General features: G+C 42.2%; 2 protein-coding genes across 8 annotated transcripts in view; both read left to right on the top strand.

Moving 5' to 3' along the window:
- Positions 1-613: 613 nt before the first annotated feature.
- On the top strand, positions 614-4,282 carry LOC143035422 (uncharacterized). The gene is made up of 4 exons (XM_076202357.1): positions 614-619; positions 1,054-1,235; positions 1,738-2,054; positions 3,483-4,282. The coding sequence occupies exons 1-4, from the start codon at positions 614-616 to the stop codon at positions 4,280-4,282; spliced, it is 1,305 nt and encodes a 434-aa protein (XP_076058472.1).
- A 5,119-nt stretch (positions 4,283-9,401) lies between these two features.
- Positions 9,402-24,556, top strand: part of LOC143038238 (uncharacterized) — a 204,317-nt gene continuing 189,162 nt past the window's right edge. The window contains exon 1 of one of the 7 annotated variants that reach the window (XM_076207280.1): positions 9,402-9,466. In XM_076207280.1, coding sequence (XP_076063395.1) covers positions 9,410-9,466 — 57 coding nt within the window. In that variant the 5' untranslated portion in view covers positions 9,402-9,409. The other 6 variants (XM_076207295.1, XM_076207305.1, XM_076207311.1 and 3 more) reach the window with 6 other exon arrangements.

The raw sequence follows: 24,556 nt of genomic DNA on the forward strand, positions 1-24,556 counted from the left end.
CTCACAAACATACTACCTATCTCAACCCTTTTACTCTCATCTGTACCACATCCACGCACATTAAAAGACCCAAACCTTAGGGTGCTGGTCGGAAAACTCCCAGACCCTCTTATTCCTTCATTACATCACTGCAATGATCAAATAGGTGCTGAGTGATGGCTGGAACATCGTTTTGCTATTTTTACTTGATAGCCTAATGCAGGTACATACATACATACATATACCAAGGCTTTTTCCCCCTTATAAGGGAGGTAGCCAAAAAGGAAAAGGCATAAAATCATTTCCACCCATTCCATCCCTGAATACACTCCACATCCCTCCACCCTCCCTCTTATCTTAGCACCTCCTGGATGACGGGTCATCCCTGCACCTTGTCCACTGCCCTGGGTCAGAAGCAGTGTTGAAGGACACAGCACATCCACAGCAAGGCTGCTTCATTAAATCGGTGACCCCCCCCCCCTCTCCGTCCCCCCATTGCATAAAAGGAGGAGACAGGGAGAAATCCCTTTGGGCTGCGTCAAAATTTGCTCACACATACTACCTCACCCCCCATCCCCCCACCCATTCCACCTCATGCAATCACAACATCATCCATATACAATCATTCTCCATAATGCAGGTACAATTCTAAAATATTTTGGAGCTCCAGACATTGAGCCAGAGGGATCTTCTGAACTTCCAGACCAGGAGGCTCCAGAGCCATCACTTCCTTCAGGACCTTCTGTCCAGGAAGCTCTAGGACCATCACAATAACTCAGGAAGTATCATCTGCACATTTACATGTTCAGCTGCCCATTTTTTCTAAGCCAGTAGATCCAGCTGACTGGCCACCAGTTCTGTCCAATTCATTCAAAACTGATGCAGTAGGCAGAGGGCCATTTCAGATTAATTCTAATCTCACACTCCCCAAAAGAGAAGACGGCAGAAGTATTCATCATCATTATTTTCACAGAACATTGGTTAATGGGGAAAAGATAAAGCAGACTTGGCTTATCTACTCAAAAACAAAAAAATGCCCTCTACTGCTTTTGTTGTAAATTATTTTCAACAAAGGAATGCAAATTAGTGACAGATGGACTGACAGACTGGAAAAACTTAGGTGCACTTTTGAAAAGTCATGAAAGCAGTCCAGAACATATGTCACACATGGTGAACTGGAAAGATTTGCAGCTCCATTTGCAAACTGGAAAGTCAATAGACCTAGCTGAAAGGACACTGTTGGAGGCTGAAAAGAGGTGCTGGAGAGATGTCCTGACTTGCTTAATCTCCATCATCCAATCTCTAGCTGAAAGAAATCTTGCATTTAGAGGTTTATCAAACACGTTACACCAGCAAAATAATAGAATTTTTTAGAAGAGGTAGAGCTGCTTCCTAAATTTGATCCTGTCATGAAGCAGCATATTGCACTTGTTGAGTGGCCAGTTCAGTCATTCCAACTATCTTGGAAACATAATCCAAAATTAACTTATTGCCTCAATCAGTGGGAAAATATTGGACACAGTTTGTGACTGAGATTAAAGACTCCAAATATCATTCAGTCATTTTGGACTGTACTTCCGATGTAAGCCACCAAGAATAGATGTCACTCATTTTAAGGACTGTGAAAATGAACAAAGCACCAAAAATCAAAGAACATTTTATGGGATTCCTTGTAGCTTTTAAAACAACAGGTCTTGGTTTGTCATCATTGATTTTGAAGAAACTGATGGAACTGAATATTACCTTTAATGATTGCAGAGGGCTGCAATCATATGATAATGGTGCCAATATGAGAGGGAGGAACAAAGAAGTTCAAACCAGACTTCTTGAGAAGAACCCTTGTACACTTTATGTTCCATGTGAGGCACATTCCCTAAACTTAGTGGTATCTGATGCAGCAACAGCTTCAACAGATGCCACCAGCTATTTTAGCAATGTACAGAAACTGTACAGCCTTTTCTTCAGCATCACCACAAAGATGGGCAATCCTAAGGGATCATACTTACAGATACTTACAGAAGACTTCCTGGAAGAGGCTTACGCCTGTGACTCCAGATCCACATTTACACTTTGTGGTAGCGTGTGGTGGATCTTTGCTTTATAATTGTATTTTAGTTCTTGGTTTTGCCAGAATTTGTATCGTCTACCCTCATATTGGTTGACTGATTTTGCTGCAATCAACCATTCAGGCAGCTGGTTCCAATTATTGACAACCCTACATGGGAAAGCATATTTTCTTACATCCAGCTGTGACCTTGTCTTGAATAATTTCAGTGAGTTTCCCCTAAGCTTCAATATGCCTTGAGTGCAGTCTCCATCATATTTTCCTGTCAGTATCTTGTAGGACTCTATCATTTCTCCCCGTGCTCCTCTATATGCCAGTGTTGGTAGGTTCAGCCTCCTTAGTCTTTCTTCATAGCTCAGTCCTTTAAGTTCCGGCACCATCCTTGTAGCCCTTTGCTGCACATTCTCCACCATCTCAATATCTTTTACCAGGTGAAGACTCCAAACTTGGTTAGCATACTTAAGATGTGGTCTCACCAATGCTAAAAAGACTTAGATATTGTTGCATCCAATGTAACAAACGTCCTTCTGATTAGTCCCACTATTTTGTTAGCTTTATTTACTTTTTCTGCCAGGTGATCCACACAGCTTAATTTATCATTAATTATTATTTCCACATCCTTCTCAGAAGCAATTTTTTCAGCTGTTTCTCCATTCGGTAGCCTTGATCTTCAATATTTATTCTTCCTATTAGCATATACTTGCACTTATCCAGATGAAAACTCGGTAACCATTTTTCACTCCATGAGTATGCCTCCTGTACATCCTGCTGCAGCTTTTGACAATCTTCTTGTTCTTTTATGCATGTAAATATCTTTGTATCATCAGCATACAGGTAAATCTCACTGTCAATTATCATACTCTCAGGGAGGTCATTTATAAATATAACAAACAACAGTGGTCCAAGAACAGACCCCTGAGGCACTCCACTTGTCACAGGCTTCCATCCAGACATTTCCCCCTTCACCACCAGACTTTGATGTCTTTGTGTTAAAAATGCTGCTATCCATTCTAGATATTCTGATCCAATTCCATAACTTCTAATTTTACTTAATAATCTTTTATGTGCAACTGTCAAAAGCCTTCATAAAATCACAGTAAATTACGTCCACTGCATGTCCCTCATCAATAAATTCAGTCCATCTATCCAGAACCTTTGAGTTGAAGCACTGTCGATCGTCCAGCGATAAAGCCATATTGCTTTTCACTAAATAAACCATGGGTTCTCATGTGTGCCATTATCTCCTCTCTTATCAGTGTTTCGAAAATTTTACAGATTATACTTGTTAAACTGACTGGCCTGTAATTCTCTGGGTCATACTTGGAACCCTTTTTAAATATTGGAGTGATGTGAGCAATTAGCCAATCTCGAGGGAGTTCCTTATTTGTAAAGGAGTACTGGTAAAGTATTTCTAAAGGCACTAATAATTGCTCCACAGCTTCTTTTATAATCAAGACTTGGAGTGACACAAGGTGGGAGAGCCATATTAACAGCACAGAAGCTGTGCGGTACCAGGCCTCTAATATAAGGGAAGCTTTGCTGAAGATCAAGGAAGTGATGGCTCCTCTAACCAAGGTTGAAGTGCAAAGTTTGGCAAAAGAGGTGGGGTCATACCGATTTCTCATTTACACAGTCGTATGGTATGACATTCTACACTATGTGAACCATGTCAGCAAGCTCCTGCAGTCTCCCAAAATGCAGTTTTATGTGGCAGTTGACCTTCTCACTAAAGCAAAAACATCTCTGCCTAGCCACAAAAGAAATGGCTTCGCTTCAGCTCAGGCCTCTGCTAAAGACATATGTGAGGAAATGAATGTAGAGGCTGTACTCAAAGAGAAAAGATTAAGAAGCACAAAAAAGCACTTTCCTCATGAAACACCAGATGTGACCATTGCAGATGCCATGAAGAGGCTAGAAGCAACATTCTTTAATGCTGTTATTGACACAGCCATTCAATCCTTAATTGATAGGCTCGAAACACTGGGTGAAGTAAGAGACAGATTTAGAGTGCTGCTCAATTTCCAAAAACTGGATGATCAGGCATTGAGCAACCAGTGTGACAACCTCTCCATGACATTAAGCACTGGAAATGTAAGTGACATTGATGGAAAGGAACTGGCTGTGGAAGTCAAAAACTTGCCAAGCTTACCCTCAGATGACATGACTGCTCTTGAGCTCCTCACCTTTATCCACAAAAACATTTGGAGGAACTGTATCCCAATCTGTGGGTTGCCCTGAGAATTGCTTCCACTCTCCCTGTGACTGTGGCCTCAGCAGAGAGGAAGTCCTCGAAGCTGAAGCTCATCAAGACCGAAGGTCTTCCATGGGATAGGATCAACTCACTGGTCTTGCATTAATCAGCAGCAACCATGAGGTGGGCAAGCAGGTTCACATGAGGACATCATTGATGACTTTGCAAGCAAAAAAGCCACGAAGCAGACATTTTGAGGACAATCCAATGGTACTGTAAATAATGTGAATTATTAGTTGTTTTTCTGGTGTATTTACCTAGTTGTATTTACATAGTTGTATTTTACGGGAAGGGGAGCTATGCTCGTGGTGTCCCGTCTTCATATCTCATTTTATCTAAACTATTTTTAAATTCATGTATTGTTTTTGCACACACCACTTTCTCATCTAACTTGTTCCAACTGTCTATTACTCTGTGAGGAAAGCTGTTCTTTTTCACATCTCATCTATAGCTGTCTTTCTTGATTTTCTTTCCGTGCCCTCTTGTATTTCTATCATCCCATTTTATCAGATTCTCTCTATCAATAATGTCTATGCCTTTCATGATTCTGTAAATAGCTATCAAATCTCCTCTCTCTCTTCTTTGCTCTAGTGTCTGTAGTTCAAGTTTTGCTAGTCTCTCTTCATATGATAGTTTTGAGAGTGTTGGTGCCAATTTTGTAATTGCTCTTTGTATTCTTTCAAGTTTTTTTATACATTTTTTTGTACTTGGTGACCACATCGTTGCAGCATATTCCAATCTTGGTCTTATCAGAGTGATTAGAATTTTCTTCACCATTTCTTCATCCAGGTATGTAAATGCCACACTAATTGTTCTTATTAAATTATAAGTTTCTCCAAAAATCTTATTTATATGTTTCTCAGGTGACATATTATTCATAACAATGACTCCCAGGTCCTTCTCATTTTCTACTTTTTTTATTCCTTCTTCTCCCAATTTATATGATCCTGTTATTCTGTTTTTGCTTTTTCCAAATTCCATTATACTACACTTTTTAGTGTTGAACTCCATCTCCCACTTCCTACCCCATTCCCATACTTTATTTAGATCACTCTGTAGTGACTCACAATCTTCTTCCGTGTTCACTTTTTTAATAGTGTTGCATCATCTGCAAAGAAGCTCATATAACTTTCAATTTCTTCATCCATATCATTAATATATATAGCAAACATTATTGGGGCCAGAACTGTTCCTTGTGGAACACCGCTTATTACGTCATCCCATTTTGAGTGTTTGTCTCTTATCACTACTCTCATTTTTCTTTCTTGCAAAAAGTCTTCCATCCATTTAAGCAGTTTGCCCTGTATTCCTCCTTCAGTTTCTAATTTCTTAAGCAACTTCTTATGTGGTACTTTGTCAAAGGCTTTTTTTTAGGTCTAGAAATGCACAATCAGCCCATCCATCTCTTTCTTGTATTATATCTATTAGCCTTGAATAGAAACATATTAAATTAGTGACGCATGATCGTCCTTGTCTGAATCCAAATTGCCTTTGATTTAGCACGCTGTTTTTTTCTAAATATTTTACCCATTTACTTTTGATAATTCTTTCACAAATTTTTGCTATTGTACTTGTTAGTGTGACTGTGATGCTGCTTAAGCATTATTTTAAGTGTTTTTTTTTTTATTATCTTTGCACTTTGAAATAGATGTGAAATAAATAAATGTGAAATGTAATAGTTTCTTGCATCTTAGTAGACCATCTAAAGGGCTATTAGGAATCGCTTCATCACAGTTTGACAAACCCCTCGGGGATAAATTTATTGATTTATGAAATTTTTGGCTTGAAGGCCAAGCGCCGGAGCCGGTAGGCCATTCAGCGCCCTCGGAGATAAATGAAATACCTACATACCTATCTATCTAGGGCTCCCCAGACAGCATCTTGCCTAGGGCCCCCCAGACAGCATCTTGCCTAGGGCCCCCCAGACAGCATCTTGCCTAGGGCCCCCCAGACAGCATCTTGCCTAGGGCCCCCCAGACAGCATCTTGCCTAGGGCCCCCCAGACAGCATCTTACCTGGGGCCCCCCAGACAGCATCTTGCCTAGGGCCCCCCAAACAGCATCTTGCCTAGGGGCCCCCAGACAGCATCTTGCCTAGGGGCCCCCAGACAGCATCTTGCCTAGGGCCCCCCAGACAGCATCTTGCCTAGGGCCCCCCAGACAGCATCTTGCCTAGGGCCCCCCAGACAGCATCTTGCCTAGGGCCCCCCAGACAGCATCTTGCCTAGGGGCCCCCAGACAGCATCTTGCCTAGAGCCCCCCAGACAGCATCTTGCCTAGGGCCCCCAGACAGCATCTTGCCTAGGGCCCCCCAGACAGCATCTTGCCTAGGGCCCCCCAGACAGCATCTTGCCTAGGGCCCCCCAGACAGCATCTTGCCTAGGGCCCCCCAGACAGCATCTTGCCTAGGGCCCCCCAGACAGCATCTTGCCTAGGGCTCCCCAGACAGCATCTTGCCTAGGGCCCCCCCAAACAGCATCTTTATGATCTTGCCTAGGGTCTCCCAAACAGCATCTTGCCTAGGGCCCCCCAAACAGCATCTTGCCTAGGGCCCCCCAAACAACATCTTGCCGAGGGCCCCCTAAGCATCATCTTGCCTAGGGCCCCCCAAACAGCACCTTACCTAGGGGCCCCCAGACAGCACCTTGCCTAGGGCCCCCCAAACAGCACCTTGCCTAGGGGCCCCCAGACAGCACCTTGCCTAGGGGCCCCCAGACAGCACCTTGCCTAGGGGCCCCCAGACAGCACCTTGCCTAGGGGCCCCCAGACAGCATCTTGCCTAGGGGCCCCCAGACAGCACCTTGCCTAGGGGCCCCCAGACAGCATCTTTCCTAGGGGCCCCCAGACAGCATCTTGCCGAGGGGCCCCCAGACAGCACCTTTCCTAGGGGCCCCCAGACAGCACCTTGCCTAGGGGCCCCCAGACAGCACCTTGCCTAGGGGCCCCCAGACAGCACCTTTCCTAGGGGCCCCCAGACAGCACCTTGCCTAGGGGCCCCCAGACAGCACCTTGCCTAGGGGCCCCCAGACAGCACCTTGCCTAGGGGCCCCCAGACAGCACCTTGCCTAGGGGCCCCCAGACAGCACCTTGCCTAGGGGCCCCCAGACAGCACCTTGCCTAGGGGCCCCCAGACAGCACCTTGCCTGGGGCCCCTTGTCTGGGTCCCCCCAAACAGCATCTATGATCTTTCCTAGGGGCCCCTTGTCTGGGTCCCCCCAAACAGCATCTATGATCTTTCCTAGGGGCCCCTTGTCTGGGTCCCCCCAAACAGCATCTATGATCTTTCCTAGGGGCCCCTTGTCTGGGTCCCCCCAAACAGCATCTATGATCTTTCCTAGGGGCCCCTTGTCTGGGTCCCCCCAAACAGCATCTATGATCTTTCCTAGGGGCCCCTTGTCTGGGTCCCCCCAAACAGCATCTATGATCTTTCCTAGGGGCCCCTTGTCTGGGTCCCCCCAAACAGCATCTATGATCTTTCCTAGGGGCCCCTTGTCTGGGTCCCCCCAAACAGCATCTATGATCTTTCCTAGGGGCCCCTTGTCTGGGTCCCCCCAAACAGCATCTATGACCTTTCCTAGGGGCCCCCAAACAGCATCTTGCCTAGGGGCCCGCAGACAGCATCTTGCCTAGGGGCCCCCAGACAGCATCTTGCCTAGGGGCCCCCAGACAGCATCTTGCCTAGGGGCCCCCAGACAGCATCTTGCCTAGGGGCCCCCAGACAGCATCTTGCCTAGGGGCCCCCAGACAGCATCTTGCCTAGGGGCCCCCAGACAGCATCTTGCCTAGGGGCCCCCAGACAGCATCTTGCCTAGGGGCCCCCAGACAGCATCTTGCCTAGGGGCCCCCAGACAGCATCTTGCCTAGGGGCCCCCAGACAGCATCTTGCCTAGGGGCCCCCAGACAGCATCTTGCCTAGGGGCCCCCAGACAGCATCTTGCCTAGGGGCCCCCAGACAGCATCTTGCCTAGGGGCCCCCAGACAGCATCTTGCCTAGGGGCCCCCAGACAGCATCTTGCCTAGGGGCCCCCAGACAGCATCTTGCCTAGGGGCCCCCAGACAGCATCTTGCCTAGGGGCCCCCAGACAGCATCTTGCCTAGGGGCCCCCAGACAGCATCTTGCCTAGGGGCCCCCAGACAGCATCTTGCCTAGGGGCCCCCAGACAGCATCTTGCCTAGGGGCCCCCAGACAGCATCTTGCCTAGGGGCCCGCAGACAGCATCTTGCCTAGGGGCCCCCAGACAGCATCTTGCCTAGGGGCCCCCAGACAGCACCTTGCCTAGGGGCCCCCAGACAGCATCTTGCCTAGGGGCCCCCAGACAGCATCTTGCCTAGGGGCCCCCAGACAGCATCTTGCCTAGGGGCCCCCAGACAGCATCTTGCCTAGGGGCCCCCAGACAGCATCTTGCCTAGGGGCCCCCAGACAGCATCTTGCCTAGGGGCCCCCAGACAGCATCTTGCCTAGGGGCCCCCAGACAGCATCTTGCCTAGGGGCCCCCAGACAGCATCTTGCCTAGGGGCCCCCAGACAGCATCTTGCCTAGGGGCCCCCAGACAGCATCTTGCCTAGGGGCCCCCAGACAGCATCTTGCCTAGGGGCCCCCAGACAGCATCTTGCCTAGGGGCCCCCAGACAGCATCTTGCCTAGGGGCCCCCAGACAGCATCTTGCCTAGGGGCCCCCAGACAGCATCTTGCCTTGGGCCCCCACAAAGCCAGAACGGTCCTGCTTGGTACTTTTTTACTTCTGCGATCGACAGTTGATGTGTTGCGTTGTCTACCGTGATAGTGTAGGAACACTGACTGAGGGTTGTTTGATCTAAGGTGCATTACTTAATATTTTTTCCGAGTGGAAAAGCATCTGCATTTTATGTGCCCAAGATTAAGAGTTTCTCAGTATCATCTTGCAGACTTCCAATAGTCATGTTCTTTAAATAAATTTGTAGATCATAGAAAGGAAAATAAATATATGAATATAACCACTAAATTTCCATAGTCACCAGCTCACTATAGCTATGATTAATGCATGATTATTTATTATAAAATAATAACAACTTGGAATTATAACCATCTACAGGAAGTTCAACCTTTTATTTCAAAGCTATGAATCATCGGTTCGAAATGGTCCGTAAAACCGTTTCGAATACAGTTTGCCAGACAACAACAAACAATTCAAATGTGCGTAGTTGTGTGACAGGGTAAATGCTTATTTAATTTTAATGAACATCGTAGTTGTATCGTTGGTGAAATAATGAGAAAATTGCCACATTTTCATTATTATTTTCGTGTTGCACACTGTATTGTGAGTTACGTAAAAAAAATTATTTTCAGTGACAGTGCATTGAGAAAAAGATGCTCACGCATTTATAAAAAAAAATCGAAGTCAGGGTTTTAATAAACACGATTTTTTTGGGTTGTAAATAAGGCAGTTAATATGCTACGGCAAAGTATTAAATTTATCTTTAATAAGCTTTTCTCAAATTGGTAGGTATACGTTTATGTATTTTGTCGATCCCTGACCCTGTGTAGTGTGTAATGACTATTGGATCATAATTGGAATTTTTTGTTGCTTTTGCATTTTAACGAATGGATCATAGATAGAAAACATACAATATAATTTTATTAATTCTCGTCATCAGATGAGGTCAAGAGGGTAGAAACACTTTCTAGTTTAACTATTTGTATATTCTATTTCAATACTGTTCCATATTTATTTAGAATAAATATGCAATAGGCTAATAGCTCCAACACCAACAATAGCTCCAGCACCAACATCATACTAGAAATCAGGCTGCCACACTGGAGTCACAGGCCACATAAGATGATTAGGCCTCTTCCAGTAAAACGTCAACTGTAAAGCTCCCTCTTTCAGTTTTAGGTATTATTTTAGTTATGCACACTTATGGAATATAGCAGTAGAAAATTGAATATTAATTTTGTAAATTATAATACATGAACACTATGCAATTTTATTGGCGGAAATAAAAATCGAAACAAAGTTTTGCTACAAGCGAATTGGTATTTGTTCAGTTTTGCACATGGGTGCGACATAGTGTTAGAAAATTAAATATTAATTTTGTAAATTATAAGACATGAATGTAATATGCAATTTTCTGGGTGGAAATTGAAATAAAAAATACCTTGCTACAAGCAAATTGCTAACAAACGAAGTCTGTAGCATAGGATTGGGACGTCATCTTGTCGTCTGTCAAGTGTTTGTTGTCTGCCTGGTCTACTTGAAATGTCAGTTACAAGATGGACATCACGGCCTCGGTATTTCCGACAGTACCTCGTGATAGGTAGGTCAAACACCACCAGAGGCACCACCGTCGATGACGAGCACAATAGCACGTCATTTTGTGCGCACGCCATGCAAACGGGAAATTTCATTCATACAAATGTTATGCAAGTGTATTTACTACGATCGTAGTAAATTTCAAACAATTACATCATCAGTTACATGTCGGTACATAAAAACATGATAAACATGGTGGCTTGCATTCAGCAGTAAATCAAAAATTGGTTTAGGTTTCAGCGTAAAAAATGAGCTAAATAAATTCAGTGTATTGGCAACTGACCAAAATGAACGAAAACTACTAGTCTCGCGGATTCTAATACCAAAATAAAGGCAGCGTGTTACGGAAGAGCTGAGAAATCGGTGGTACTAATTAGTTTTTTTCTATCGGGTCGGATTATCGGATAACGTCAACATCCATCCCGCCATCTTATCTATCACTGGTGGTATGGATCAAACTTCACTCTATTAAGTTTCTTACTATTATGTTATTAGTGTAATAGACTTATAGTTGAATTATTTGAACTATTTTCTTTAAAATGTGTGATTTTCATGTAATTTGATCAAAGAGAAGTTACGTTTTTATCCTCCGTAATATTACGGACCACAGCTATGATTCGTCCTGCCCGCTATCTATGATCACTGGTGGTATGGATCAAACTACACTATTAAGTTTGTTACTATTGTGTTATTAGTGTAATAGGTTGCATATAGTTGAATTATTCAAACTATTTTCTTTAAAATGTGTGATTTTCATGTAATTTGACTGTATTCATAGCTGTGGTGGGTAATTTAGTGGAGGATAAAAATGTAATTCTTTGATCAAATTACATGGAAATCACACATCTTAAAGAAAATAGGTCAAATAATGCAACCATATGCTAAATTTTTATATAAAATTGTGCCTGTCAGTAAAAACCGTCATTGTTTACATTTGATCGGCGATTAGTCAGACCGCACGTTTCGGCCCGATTTCCTGGGACAAAATAGGCCCGATTTAATTCCATTTAAAATGCAATATCTCGAGAACTAGGACAGCTAGATGGATAATTCAAATTGCATTGTACTCATAGCTACCTTTTGCATCCCATGAGAACTACTTCAGCTCAAACATCAGGAATTCAATTTTCATGTTGCAGAGGATAAAAACGTAATTCTTTGATCAAATTACATGGAAATCACACATCTTAAAGAAAATAGGTCAAATAATGCAACCATATGCTAAATTTTTATATAAAATTGTGCCTGTCAGTAAAAACCGTCATTGTTTACATTTGATCGGCGATTAGTCAGACCGCACGTTTCGGCCCGATTTCCTGGGACAAAATAGGCCCGATTTAATTCCATTCAAAATGCAATATCTTGATATCTAGGACAGCTAGATGGATAATTCAAATTGCATTGTACTCATAGCGACTTTTTGCATCCCATGAGAACTACTTCAGCTCAAATATCAGGAATTCCATTTTCATGTTGACCTAGCTACTCGTGAGGTACATTTTCTTGAAGGAATGCTATGGAGCTGAAATCCATGCATTCCTTCAAGCTGCAAGAACCTTGTATACCCCACAATCTGAGAGAGTGGTTGAAAAGCCTGCCAACGTCTCTCACGACGATGACGATTTGGATTTTTTTTTTTTTTTTTTTTTTTCCCATCCGACCTAGATATAGATCAAAAGGTCTCCTGTCGGCATGCTCCGCCTTTGTAATCCTTTGTAATCCTTTGACATATAAATTGCAGGTACTGATTTATTTAACACAGGTTAAGTTAGGTTAGTTTAGGCTAGACGAATTTCAATTTATCATCCTTTCATTTCTTCAATGTCGGCAGCTATCATAACAAACATGGCATACCATTCGTCCAGCGCAACTTCGTTACTTACAAAATCTGTTTTAGCAACTTTTTTGTTTTTTATTTCTGCCCACAAAATTGCATATTACGTTGGTACATTATAATTTATGAAATTAATAATTAATTTTTTATTGCTCTATTGCCCCCATGTGCAAAACTGAACATTTACCAGGAAATTTACTTAACAATGAAGTCACTAGGATATGGTCCAGATACCATGCTAGTCCAGTCACTACTATCAGACAATAGCTAGATACATGCGAAAACAAGCCCGGCACCACCACTGCGCTGGTACTGTTTACGCCATATTTTGCGTCCCGTTGGATTTTGTTTGGCATAGTTTGAATGCTTTGAGCGTTTAGTGCATGCGCAGGGTATTCAAATTATCTTGTTGTGCAAGTGATAGGAAGAGTTAAGGATGTACATGTGCTAAGGGGAGAGGGTGGGGGAATATCAGATCCTTTTTTGGTGGAAGGTAAGTTGAGAGTGGAGGATAGATGGAGAAAGAGGAAAGGGACAAAAGGTAGGGAGGTTCTTAGAGTGAACTCTGAATGAAAAGGAAAAGGAGAAGGAGTACAAGAAGAAGCTGAAGGAGGAGTGGGAGGGAGTGAAGGATAGAATGGAGCTAGGTGTGGAGGAGGAATGGGGATGGTTTAAGGAGAGAGTCACAAAGTGTGCAAGGATGGTGTGTGGAACAAGAAGGACAGGAGGAAATAGAAGGAAGGGTAGTGAATGGTGGGATGAGGAAACAAAGAAGGTTGTAGATGAGAAGAAGCGAGCTTTCACAGATTGGTTACAAAATAGGACGAGGGAGTCATATAAGAGGTACAAAGAAAAGAAGAGAGAAGTGAAGCAAAAGGTAAAGGAGAGCAGATGTGAAATGGGGTAAGAGTATGACAGAAAATTTTGAAAGTAATAAAAAGATGTTTTGGAAAGAAATTAAGAGAGGAAGCGGAGGCAAATCAAGTAGAGAAGAAAAAGTAAAAGGTGCAGATGGAGAGATGATAATGGAAGAGAAGGCAGTAAGGGGAAGATGGGCAGAATATTTTAGGGAGTTGCTAAATGCGAAGGAGGATAGGGAGGGAAAGATAGCTGCAGTGGGAAATGCTAAGAAAATGGCCGTGATGAGTGAGGATAATGGAGGAGAAATAAGGAAGGATGAAGTGAAGCCAGTTGTTAAGATGATGAAAGCAGGTAAGGCACCTGGTCTGGATGGATGCCATGCAGAATGTCTAAAAAAAGGAGGCACAGTGATGGTGGACTGGTTGGTGAGGTTAATTAATATTTGTTTAAGAGAGGGTAGAGTGCCGGAGGACTGGAGGAGTACCTGTATAGTTCCTCTTTACAAGGGAAAAGGGGACAAGTGTGAATGTAGTAGTTTCAGAGGGATTAGCTTGTTAAGTGTGGTTGGGAAGGCTTATGGGAGGATCTTGATTGAGAGAATTAGGAGAGGAACAGAGGGAGTAATTGGTGAGGAACTGTGGATTTAGGACAGGTAGAGGTTGCGTAGATCAGATTTTTGTGGTAAGACATATGTGAGAAAGCTATGGGAAAGGGGAAGGATGTTTTTTTTTTTGGCTTTTATGGATCTGGAAAAGGCTTACGATAGGGTAGACAGAAAGGCACTGTGGGAGGTTATGCAGATATACAGGATAGTAGGAAAGCTTCTGGGAGCTGTCAAGAGTTCTTATGAAAGTAGTTGTTGTTGTTGTCGTTCCCTAGACTGTCTGTCCGAGCAGTCCCGTCTCCCCAAGGAAGGCCACAGCCGAAACTGGGTTTTCCCACAAATCCTTTATAGAGTGTATGTTGTGTTGTTTGCGTGCATGATTGTGTATAATGCAGTCTTCCATTATGTGTTGTATGGTATGGGGTGAAGTGTTACATCCTGGGCAGCTGTTCACAACACGGTCGTCCAGCCTCTTCTGGTAGCTGAGAAGTGCTGGGTGGTGACCGCATCGCAGTCTGGCCAAGTGGACTCTGTCCTTTCGTGGGAGAGAGGATTCAGAAGGGTGGATATCAGGGGGTCTGGCATGCAGCAGTGTGTTGTCTTTCAGTGTGTTAATGGAGCGGTGAGTGATATGATTATGAATATGTTTCCGGAGGCTGGTATTTGGTGGTTGTGGAGGAAGAGAAGAGAGTATCTGTGCGTAATAAAGGTCTTTGGGTGTAGTTTTAATGTTTCTTGGTGTGTGTGGGTGTTCTGCTATGTAGTGTAGCGGGTGTGATGTGTTTGTGGTGGCTGCAGCAAGTGTTTGTGTGCCTCTCATGTCGAGGTGGTCCTTGACTTTGAGGACTTTTGTTTCATGGTGTAAATGGTCTGTAGGTGATGTATTTGTGCAGCCTGTAATTGTTTTTAGGGCTTTGTTTTGTATGATTTGAAGGGTGTTGTGGTGTGTCTCACTGAGATTAGGAGCCCATGCAGGACTCGCATAATTCATCACTGAGCGTATGCATTGTTTGTATATTGTTATATTAGTTTCTTTGTTTTGTCCAAATGTTGTTCCAGTGATTGACTTAAGTGCGTTAAGTCTAGGTGTGCATTTGTTTTTTATGTTTGTGAGGTGTTTGAAAGACATGGATGTATCGTATGTTACACCAAGAATTTTCGGTGTGTTTGTGTGTGGTATTAGAGTGTTGTTGATGTAGAGATGAGGTATGTATTTGTGTTCTTTTGTCCAGTTGGTGAGAAGTGTTGCTGTAGATTTGGTTGGAGCTATTTTGAGTCTGTTTGTGATGAACCATGTGTTGAGTGTGTCAAGGTAAGGCTGGATTATTTCTGCAGCTTTGTCTGTGTTACGATGTGTGCATGTGATTGTTATGTCATCTGCGTAGGAAGATATTTGTATTTCTGAGGTGTCTGGTGTGGGTAAGTCATGCATGTATAGATTAAATAATGTGGGGGATAGAACTGAGCCCTGTGGTACTCCGTTCTTAATGTTTCTGATGTGCGATGATTGGCCATTATATGACACATGAGCATTCCTGCCTGCCAGATAATTGGCCAGCCATCTTTTGGTGTTATTGTGCATGTCTGTGTTATATATTTTATTTGTTAGGTTGTGGCGGGGGATAGCATCAAAAGCTTTACTAATGTACAATGTTATAAGAAGTGTTCTGTGGTGGGGCCTATCTGAATTGATGCCATCTAAAATTCTTTGTGTGAGGTTTGTCAGAAGAGTGTTTGTGGAGTGTAGTGGCCTAAAACCGTGTTGTGAGTCAGCAAGGGGAATATATGGTGTGACAAGTTTAAGTATTAGGCATTCAATGACTTTAGAGGGGGTGCAGAGAAGTGTGATTGGGCGGTGCGATGTTGGGATTGTTGGGTCTTTGTTCGGTTTTGGAATGGTGATTATTTTACCATGCTTCCAGATGTCGGGTATAGTGTTGTGTGAATAGCTGTAGTTTGCAATGTTTGTGAGTGTGTGTATACCTTGTGGTCCAATGTGTTTTAGGTGGATGTTGCTTATGTTATCAGGGCCACAGGCAGATGAGTGCTTGAGATTATGCATTATGAGTTTTGTCTGACTGTCTATGAAGGGTGTATAGTCTGAGTCTGTGGGGAAGTCTTTCTTACGTCGAATGGTGCGTCGGTCGTCAGGGTGAGATGTAAGATGGCTCGTCTGTGCAAAATGACGTATGAGTGCGTTTGCTTGTTGTCTGTTTGAGGGTAGATTATCTGTTGTTGTGATTATTGCTGCGTGAGAGCGTGTAGTGTTAGTGTTGGATAGTGTGATGCTGTTGAGTGTTTTGTACAATTTGCTGGTGTTTGTTTTGTGATCAAGTGTATTGATAAAGTTTTGCCAATTTTGTGTTTTTTGTTCATGTATTTTATAGGCAATCACAGTGTTTAGTGTTTGTATTTGGTCTGCTATGTTTTGAGGGATAGGTGTGGGGGTATCGTGTTTAAGTGTGTCACGTTGTCTGATGAGGCCTTGGATTTCTGGTGTGAAGTTGGGGTTGTGTGATTTTCTGTTGCCTCTAGGGATGTATCTCTTGTCTGCGTTTTGTATGATTGTATTAAAAGCGTGCACAGCATTGTTTATGTTTGTGATTGGTGTACTGTTAAGTGTTTCAAAATGTTGTTCTGTCTCTTCAGTAAAAGCTTCCCAGTTAGCTCTCTTGTAATTGGTGTAAGTGTGTCTGTGGCCAGCTGGGGTGCATCTTGTTTTGGTGGTGATGATGATTGGAAGGTGGTCAGAGCCAAGGGCTCCGACTACTCTCCATGATGTTGTTGGGGTTAGGCAGGGGGAGCAAAAGGTGATATCAGGAGAGGAGGGAGTGTAGAGGGCTTGGTATGGGATATGTGTATGATTATGCGTGTTGTTCATGATAGTCAATGAGTCGAATTGAGTCTGTATATCAAGCCCTCTGTCTGTGTCAGGGTTGTCGACATACCAGGCAGACGACTTGGCGTTGAAGTCACCACCCATGATCAGGTTGGGGATTGAGGTTAGTTGGGTAAGTTGAGGTCTGAAGGTGTTTGGAACTGTGGGGGATGATTGGGGGGGAATGTACATGTTAACTATTGTCAGTGTTGAATTGTTGCCTGTGCGGATTCGAATGGATTGGGTTTCTGTTGTGTTATCTGTGGTAGGGAGGAGAATTTTGGTTGTGGCACTTGTGTCCACAAAACAGATGGAGTGGTGGATCAGGGTGATGAGTCCACCGCCATTGCCGTCAGTCCGGTCTTGTCTGATGGTGGTGTAATTATGAAATGATGGTGTTTTGTGTGAGTGTCTTAGTTTTGTTTCTTGTAAAATCGCAATGTGTATGTTGTGTTGTTTAAGAAAGTGTTCAAGTTCATGTTTTTTAGTGTTAATACCGTCAATGTTGTGTTGTAATATGTTGATGTTGTGTGTTTTGTATGTGTTGTATGTTGCCATTTGGGGTTGAGGTTGGGGTGGTAGTGGGGAAGGTGTAGGATCTGGGTCAGAGGGGGGAAAGGAGAGATCGGGGACAAAGGAAGGGGAGTATTAATCGGGGGTAAGGGCAAAGGGAAATTGGGAGTGGGTAAGGGTGTTGGCTGTGGTTGGGGAGGTGGGAGTGGGGTTACTGGAGGGCAGGTAGAACATGTCCAAGTGTTTGTGTATTGGTTTGTGTCAGCAAGTGTTGTACAAGTGAGGTGGGCCCAGTTTTTGCACATATTGCACTGAACTGAGCCCTTTGTCTGTCTGCTCGAAGTAATGGGTTTAGAGCATGTCGGGCATGTGTATTTTGTGGTGGGCCCAGGATTGCTCTCTACATCTCCAGCTAAAAGTAGAAGAAGAGGGGTGATCGCCGGAAATTCACCCCTCAGTGCAGAAAAAACGTAACATTGTGTGTTGGAAAAAAGGATTGTGGTACTCCCCCAGGTAGGCGTAGCTCCTCCTTGGGGATCGGTGCCATCTGCGTAGAGCTGATGGCCAGGGGTGGTTGCTGCTGATTGGCCCCCAACTCTTGGGGTTGGGGGGTGGTCCCACGACGTAGACGTTGCAGCTTGTAGTAGAGCTTGTGTCAGGATTAGAAATGGAGAGAGTGAGTGGTTCGAGGTAAAGGTGGGACTTCGTCAAGGATGCATTATGTTGCCCTGGCTGTTCGACTTATACATGGATGGGGTGATGCGAGAGGTAAATGCAAGGGTAGTGGGTCAGGGATTGGAGATGGTTAAAGAAAATTGAGAAAAGTGGGAGGTGAGCCAGCTGTTGTTTGCGGACGACACGGCGCTTGTGGCAGGATCGGAGGAGGGATTGAGGAAGTTGGTGACAGAGTTTGGGAGAGTATGTGATAGAAGAAGCTAAAGATAAATGTGGGTAAAAGTAAGGTGATGAGATGTACAAGGGGTGAAAGTGGCAGTAGACTGGAAGTGAGCATTAAGGGAGAGCGACTGGAGGAAGTGGATAGTTTTAGATACTTGGGTGCAAATGTGGCAGGAAAAGGTGGAGTGAAGGTGGAGGTAGAATGTAGATTGAGAGAAGCGACTAAATGCCTTGGTGGATTAAAGAGTGTAATGAGGAATAGACATTTGGGAATGGATGCTAAGAGGAGACTGTATGAAGGAGTGATTGTGCCAACAGCACTGTATGGGGCAGAAACATGGAACATAAGAGAGGAGTAGTTTGAATGTGTTTGAGATGAACTGTCTGAGAAGTATGATGGGAGTTACTAGGCTAGATAGAGTGAGAAATGAGGAGGTGAGGAGGAGAACAGGGGTGGAAAGGGAGATGGGAGATAGGGTTGATGAAAGAGTATTAGGTTGGTTTGGACACATGGAAAGAATGAGTGAAGAAAGACTAGTAAAAGAGGTATAGAAGGCAGATGTGGAGGGGGTGAACATGAGGGGACGTCCTAGGATGAGGTGGATGGATGTGGTGAAGGGTGCTTTGGGGAAGAGGGGAATGTCTGTTGAGGAAGGACGGGAGAGGACAGAAGACAGAGGTGAATGGAGAATGGTTGTATATGGATGATGTTGTGATGCATGAGGTGGAATGGGATGGGGGGTGGGGTAGTATGTGTGAGCAAAATTTGACGCAGTCCAAAGGGATTTCTCCCCGTCTTCTCCTTTTATGCAATGGGGGGACGGAGAGGGGGGGATCGCCGATTTAATGAAGCGGCTTTGCTGTGGATGTGCTGTTTCTTGCGACACTGCTTCTGACCCAGGTCAGCGGATAAGGTGCAGGGATGACCCGTCATCCAGGAGGTGCTAAGATAAGAGGGAGGGTGGAGGGATGTGGAGTGTATTCAGGGATGGAATGGGTGGGAATGATTTTATGCCTTTTCCTTTTTGGCTACCTCCCTTGTAAGGGGGAAAAAGCCTTGGTATATGTATGTATTTACCTAGTTGTATTTTGCGGGAAGGGGAGCTATGCTCGTGATGTCCCGCCATTGTATCTCGCAGTGTTTAGTTTGTTTTTGAACTCATGAATGGTTTTTGCGCATACTATTTCATTATCCAGTTTGTTCCAAGTGTCCAAAACTCTATGTGGAAACCTGTTTTTCTTCAGTTCTCTTCTATAGCTATGTTTTTTTATTTTCTTTCCATGTCCTCTTGTGTTTCTTTTGTCCCAGTTATGTAAGTTCTCTCTATCAAGTATCTCTGTGCCTTTCATGATTCTGTAGATGGTCAATAGGTCACCTCTCTCTCTTCTTTGCTCCAGTGTCGGTAACTCCAGTTTAGCCAATCTCTCCTCGTATGATAGGTTTGCAAGTGCAGGTGCCATTTTTGTAGCTGCTCTTTGGATTCTTTCTATTTTCTTTATATTCTTTTTGGTACTGGGGGAACACAATGTCGCCGCATACTCTAATCTAGGCCTTATCAATGTAACCAATATTTTTTTTATCATGTCTTCATCCAAGTATGTAAATGCCACTTTTATTGATCTTAGCAAGTTGTAGGTCTCCCCGACAATTTTGTTAATCTGTATATCATAGGACAAGTCGTTCGTGATAATTACACCCAAATCTTTTTCGGATCCTACTTTCTTTACTTCCTTGGTTCCAATTGTATATATTCCTGATATTCTGTTTTTGCTTTTTCCAAACTCCATTATGCTACACTTCTTAGTATTAAAGTCCACTTCCCATTTCTGACTCCAGTTCCATACCCTATTTAGGTCTTCTTGCAGTGCTTCACAGTCCTCATCAGTTTCAACTTTCCTTAACAATTTGGCGTCATCAGCAAAGAAGCTCATGTAGCAGTTCACGTCCTCGTCCATGTCATTCATATAGATAGCAAACATTATTGGTGCCAGTACAGATCCTTGCGGTACTCCACTGATCACCTCTTTCCAATCTGAATATTTTTCTCTGAGCACTACTCTCATCTTTCTACCAGTCAGAAAGTCCTCCATCTATTTTAGTAGGTTTCCTTGTATTCCTCCTATGTGTTCCAGTTTTTTTTAGTAATTTTCTGTGTGGTACTTTGTCAAAGGCTTTTTGCAAGTCTAGGAATGCACAATCAGCCCATCCATTTCTTTCTTGCACTATGTCTATTAGTCTTGAGTAAAAGCATATTAAGTTTGTGGTGCATGATCTTCCTTGTCTGAACCCGAATTGTCTTGGGTTTAATATGTTGTTGTCTTCCAGATGTTGTACCCATCTATTCTTGATGTATGTATGCAAGTGTATGCACGATTCTTCAAAAGCAAACAAATTTTCACCGATTCAAATGCAAATTTGGTTATCAACCTTGGCAAATTAGTTTTTTGAGTAAAAATATTAATATAAGGCATCAAGAAAACAATATTTTAATGTAAGAAAACTGTTTTTAAACCTATTTTCTCTTGGCTATGAGCAGCTCAAGATCGTTGGGTATTATACACTTGGTGATTTGTTGACCCAAAAACCTTCACATGCCAAGTTGCATGTGCGCTGAATGGCCTACTGGCTCCGGTGCTTGACCTTCAAGCCAAGAATTTCAAAATCAATCAACTAAGTTGCATGTCAATTGGGACAGTGGTTTGGATTTTATTGATTATTTCTAAATTGACAACAGTTGCCATGACATCATGATAGGTATTAGTAAGAATGGTATAAGAAGAAGGTCCTGCAATGTTAATGACATGCTCAGGTGATTTATTGACCCATAAAATCAAAACCGCTGGCCCAATTGACATGCAACTTGGCATGTGAAGGTTTTTGGGTCAACAAATCACCAAGTCTATAATACCCAACGATCTTGAGCTGCTCATATCCGGGAGAAAATAGGTTAAAACACAGTTTTCTTACATTAAAATATTGTTTTCTTGATGCCTTACCTAAATATTTTTACTCTAAAAACTAATTTGCCAAGGTTGATAACCAAATTTGTGTTTGAATTGGTGAATATTTGGTTGCTTTTGAAGAATCGGGTTTTATGATAAAACCTTCACATGCCAGGTTGCATGTCAATTGGGCCAGCAGTTTGGATTTTATTGATTATTTCTAAATTGACAACAGTTGCCATGGCAACATGATAGGTGTTAGTAAGAATAGTATAAGAAGAAGGTCCTGCAATGTTATTGACGTGCTCGGGTGATTTGTTGACCCATAGAACCTTCACATGCCAAGTTACATGTCAATTGGGCCAGCGGTTTGGATTTTATTGATTATTTCTATTTTTACAACAGTTGCCATGGCAACACGATAGGTGTTAGTAAGAATGGTATAAGAAGAAGGTCCTGCAATGTTAATGACATGCTCAGGTGATTTATTGACCCATAAAACCTTCACATGCCAAGATACATGTCAATTGGGTCAGCAGTTTGGATTTGATTGATTATTTCTAAATTGACAACAGTTGCCATAGCAACATGATAGGTGTTAGTAAGAATGGTATAAGAAGAAGGTCCTGCAATGTTAATGACATGCTCAGGTGATTTATTGACCCATAAAACCTTCACATGCCAAGTTGCATGTCAATTGGGCCAGTAGTTTGGATTTTATTTATTTTTAAATTGACAACAGTTGCCATGGCAACTTGATAGGTGTTCATAAGAATGATATAAGAAGGTCCTGCAATGTTAATGACATGTTCAGGTGATTTGTTGACCCATAAAACCTTCACATGCCAAGTTGCATGTCAATTGGGCCAGTAGTTTATATTTTATTGATTATTTCTAAATTGACAACAGTTGCCTTGGCAACATGATAGGTGTTAATAAGAATGGTATAAGAAGAAGGTCCTGCAATGTTATTGACCTGCTCAGGTGATTTATTGACCCATAAAACCTTCACATGCCAAGTTGCATGTCAATTGGGCCAGTGGTTTGGATTTTTTGATGATAATCTGAAAATTTACAACTTCATGGTTGCCATGAAAAGGCAAATATGGTATGATGAAGATGTCTCACATTGTTTTTGACATGCTCATGTGATTTGTTGATCCATAAAACTCCAGTATTCCGAATTTTAATAAAATTGGACCAGTGGTTTAGAGTTAGTGTATTTCTTACCATTTTGTTATAGTAAAGTCCAGCCAAAAATGAGGGCTAAAAAATAATTTAAAAAAATCGTATCTCCCTTATTTTTCAAGCTATTTCAAAAATTTAAAAAGCATTTTGTTTCTAATAAAATTGCCTTTCATGTGCAACAATAATTTATGGGTTAAAAAAAATTGAAAATGTTGTGCCCATACCTACAATAGCTTTCATGTTGTGGACTGGATATTCTCCACTTCCAGGTGGAGTTAATAAGCACTGTTACAAAGACAATAGGGCTTCTTGGACTTTACGAGAGAGCATGGGGTTCTGCCATCGTCTGTTAATTGCCTGAGGTACAATAATAATCAGGCTGTCATCATTCGTGACATTGATGACCAGGATGATCTTAGAGTTTGTGGTACTGAATTACTAAATATAGGTTAGGTTAGAATAGACTAATTTATCATCCTTTTATTTCTTCAACCTCGGCATCTATCAAAATAAGCATTGCATATCATTCAGCCACCATGACTTCGTTCATTAGTAAATAGGGTTTAACAACTTATTGTTATTAATTTCTATTATAATTTACAAAATTAGTAATTAATTTTCTATTGCTATATTGCATGGGTATGCACAACTAAAAATTTACCCAGTTTTATTGCTGCATATGGCTTATACAGATGATATACTGTATTAGGGACTATGGTAAATTTTTAGAAGTGCACATGTACATGATATAGCAATAGAAAATTAAATAATAATTCTGTAAGTTATAATACATCAACATAATATATGCTATTCTTGGCAAAAATCAATAACAAAAAAGTTATGAAAAGCTATAAACAAACAAATGTAGCCATGTCTTCGACTGCTTGAGACGCGATATTTGTTTTGGTAGAGGTGGAGTTGGAAATTAAAGCATGATAAATACGTCTATTCTAACCTAACCTTATTTACCTACCTAACTTAACCTGCATTTAGTAATATAATACCTGTAATTCTAGAGGTCAACAGGGTTGTCGTTCTCATTGTCTTCGACCTCCAAACCTATCAAAACAAGGATGGCATCTAAAGGAATCAACACGACTTAGTTCGTTTTTACATAGCTTTTTAGCAATGTTTTATGATTTTTATTTCTGCCAAGAATAATAGTACATTGATGTATTGTAATTTACAAAATTAATATTTAATTTTCTAAAGCTATATCATGTAGGTGTGCACTTCTAAAACAATGCTGGGACTATTGATGCAATCTTGTATGATCATGACAAATAGCACTGGGCCTAAGACTTCCTTGCAGGACTGAACTAAGCACACTGCTTTCTTGTCCTTGAAATGTGACAAACTGTTTCCTATTTGTTAAAAATGCAGCAATCCATGAGCCTACTTCACCTGATATCTGGAGGTCATGAAATTTATGTAGCAGTATCCCATGATCCACTTTGTCAAAGTCTTCACTAAAATTGAGGTAAATTGTCAGTCCCATTTGACAGCTTATATTGTTTGACAGGATTACATCATATGTGTCTAGTAGGGTAGACAGGCAGCTTCTACCTTCTCTGAAACCATGTTGTGTTTCATTCATGAGCTGGTTATCTTCTAGGTTTTTAACTGTTGCACACTTCAGGATCTGCTCAAATACTTTCTTATTTCTGCTTTTATGAATTGGCAAAATGGCAGCTGTTTTAAGCATTTCTGGAATAAAACCATTCTTTAGTGCTGCTGATGCGCTTGATATTGACGAGATCACCCTTTCTATTGTCATCTTCAGTTACTTCTATTTTATACAAAGTGTTGACCTTATTTGTAACTGTATAGAAAGCTTGATAATATTCTATTATTTTCTTGATATCAGGTGTCGAAAACACACTTTCATGTTGGTCCCTTAATATTTCACTAATCTTATAAGAGTCATTCACTTCAGTACCATTTTCATATATTAGTGATTCAGTACTTTGAGTATTTTTCAGGAACTGTTTGGCATATATGTGGAAATAACCAGGATTTATTTTGATCTTGTCCACTGCCTTTTGTTCAGCAGATAGGGCTTCCTCTTGATGTAGTCTGATTATATTTTTCTCAGTGACTTTTAGCTCCTTTAGCAGGCTTTGCCTTTGATTTCCAAAGTTTTCTGGTAACTTTTTAGTCAGTTTATTTCACCTCATGAGGATTTTATACTTTCTAATAAAAAAGTTACATTTTTGTTTTAGTGTTCTCATTATAGGAATATACTTTTCACACAG

Source organism: Oratosquilla oratoria, chromosome 2 (assembly GCF_046742065.1).
Source record: "Oratosquilla oratoria isolate Oo_2021 chromosome 2, ASM4674206v1, whole genome shotgun sequence".
Taxonomy (NCBI): domain Eukaryota; kingdom Metazoa; phylum Arthropoda; class Malacostraca; order Stomatopoda; family Squillidae; genus Oratosquilla; species Oratosquilla oratoria.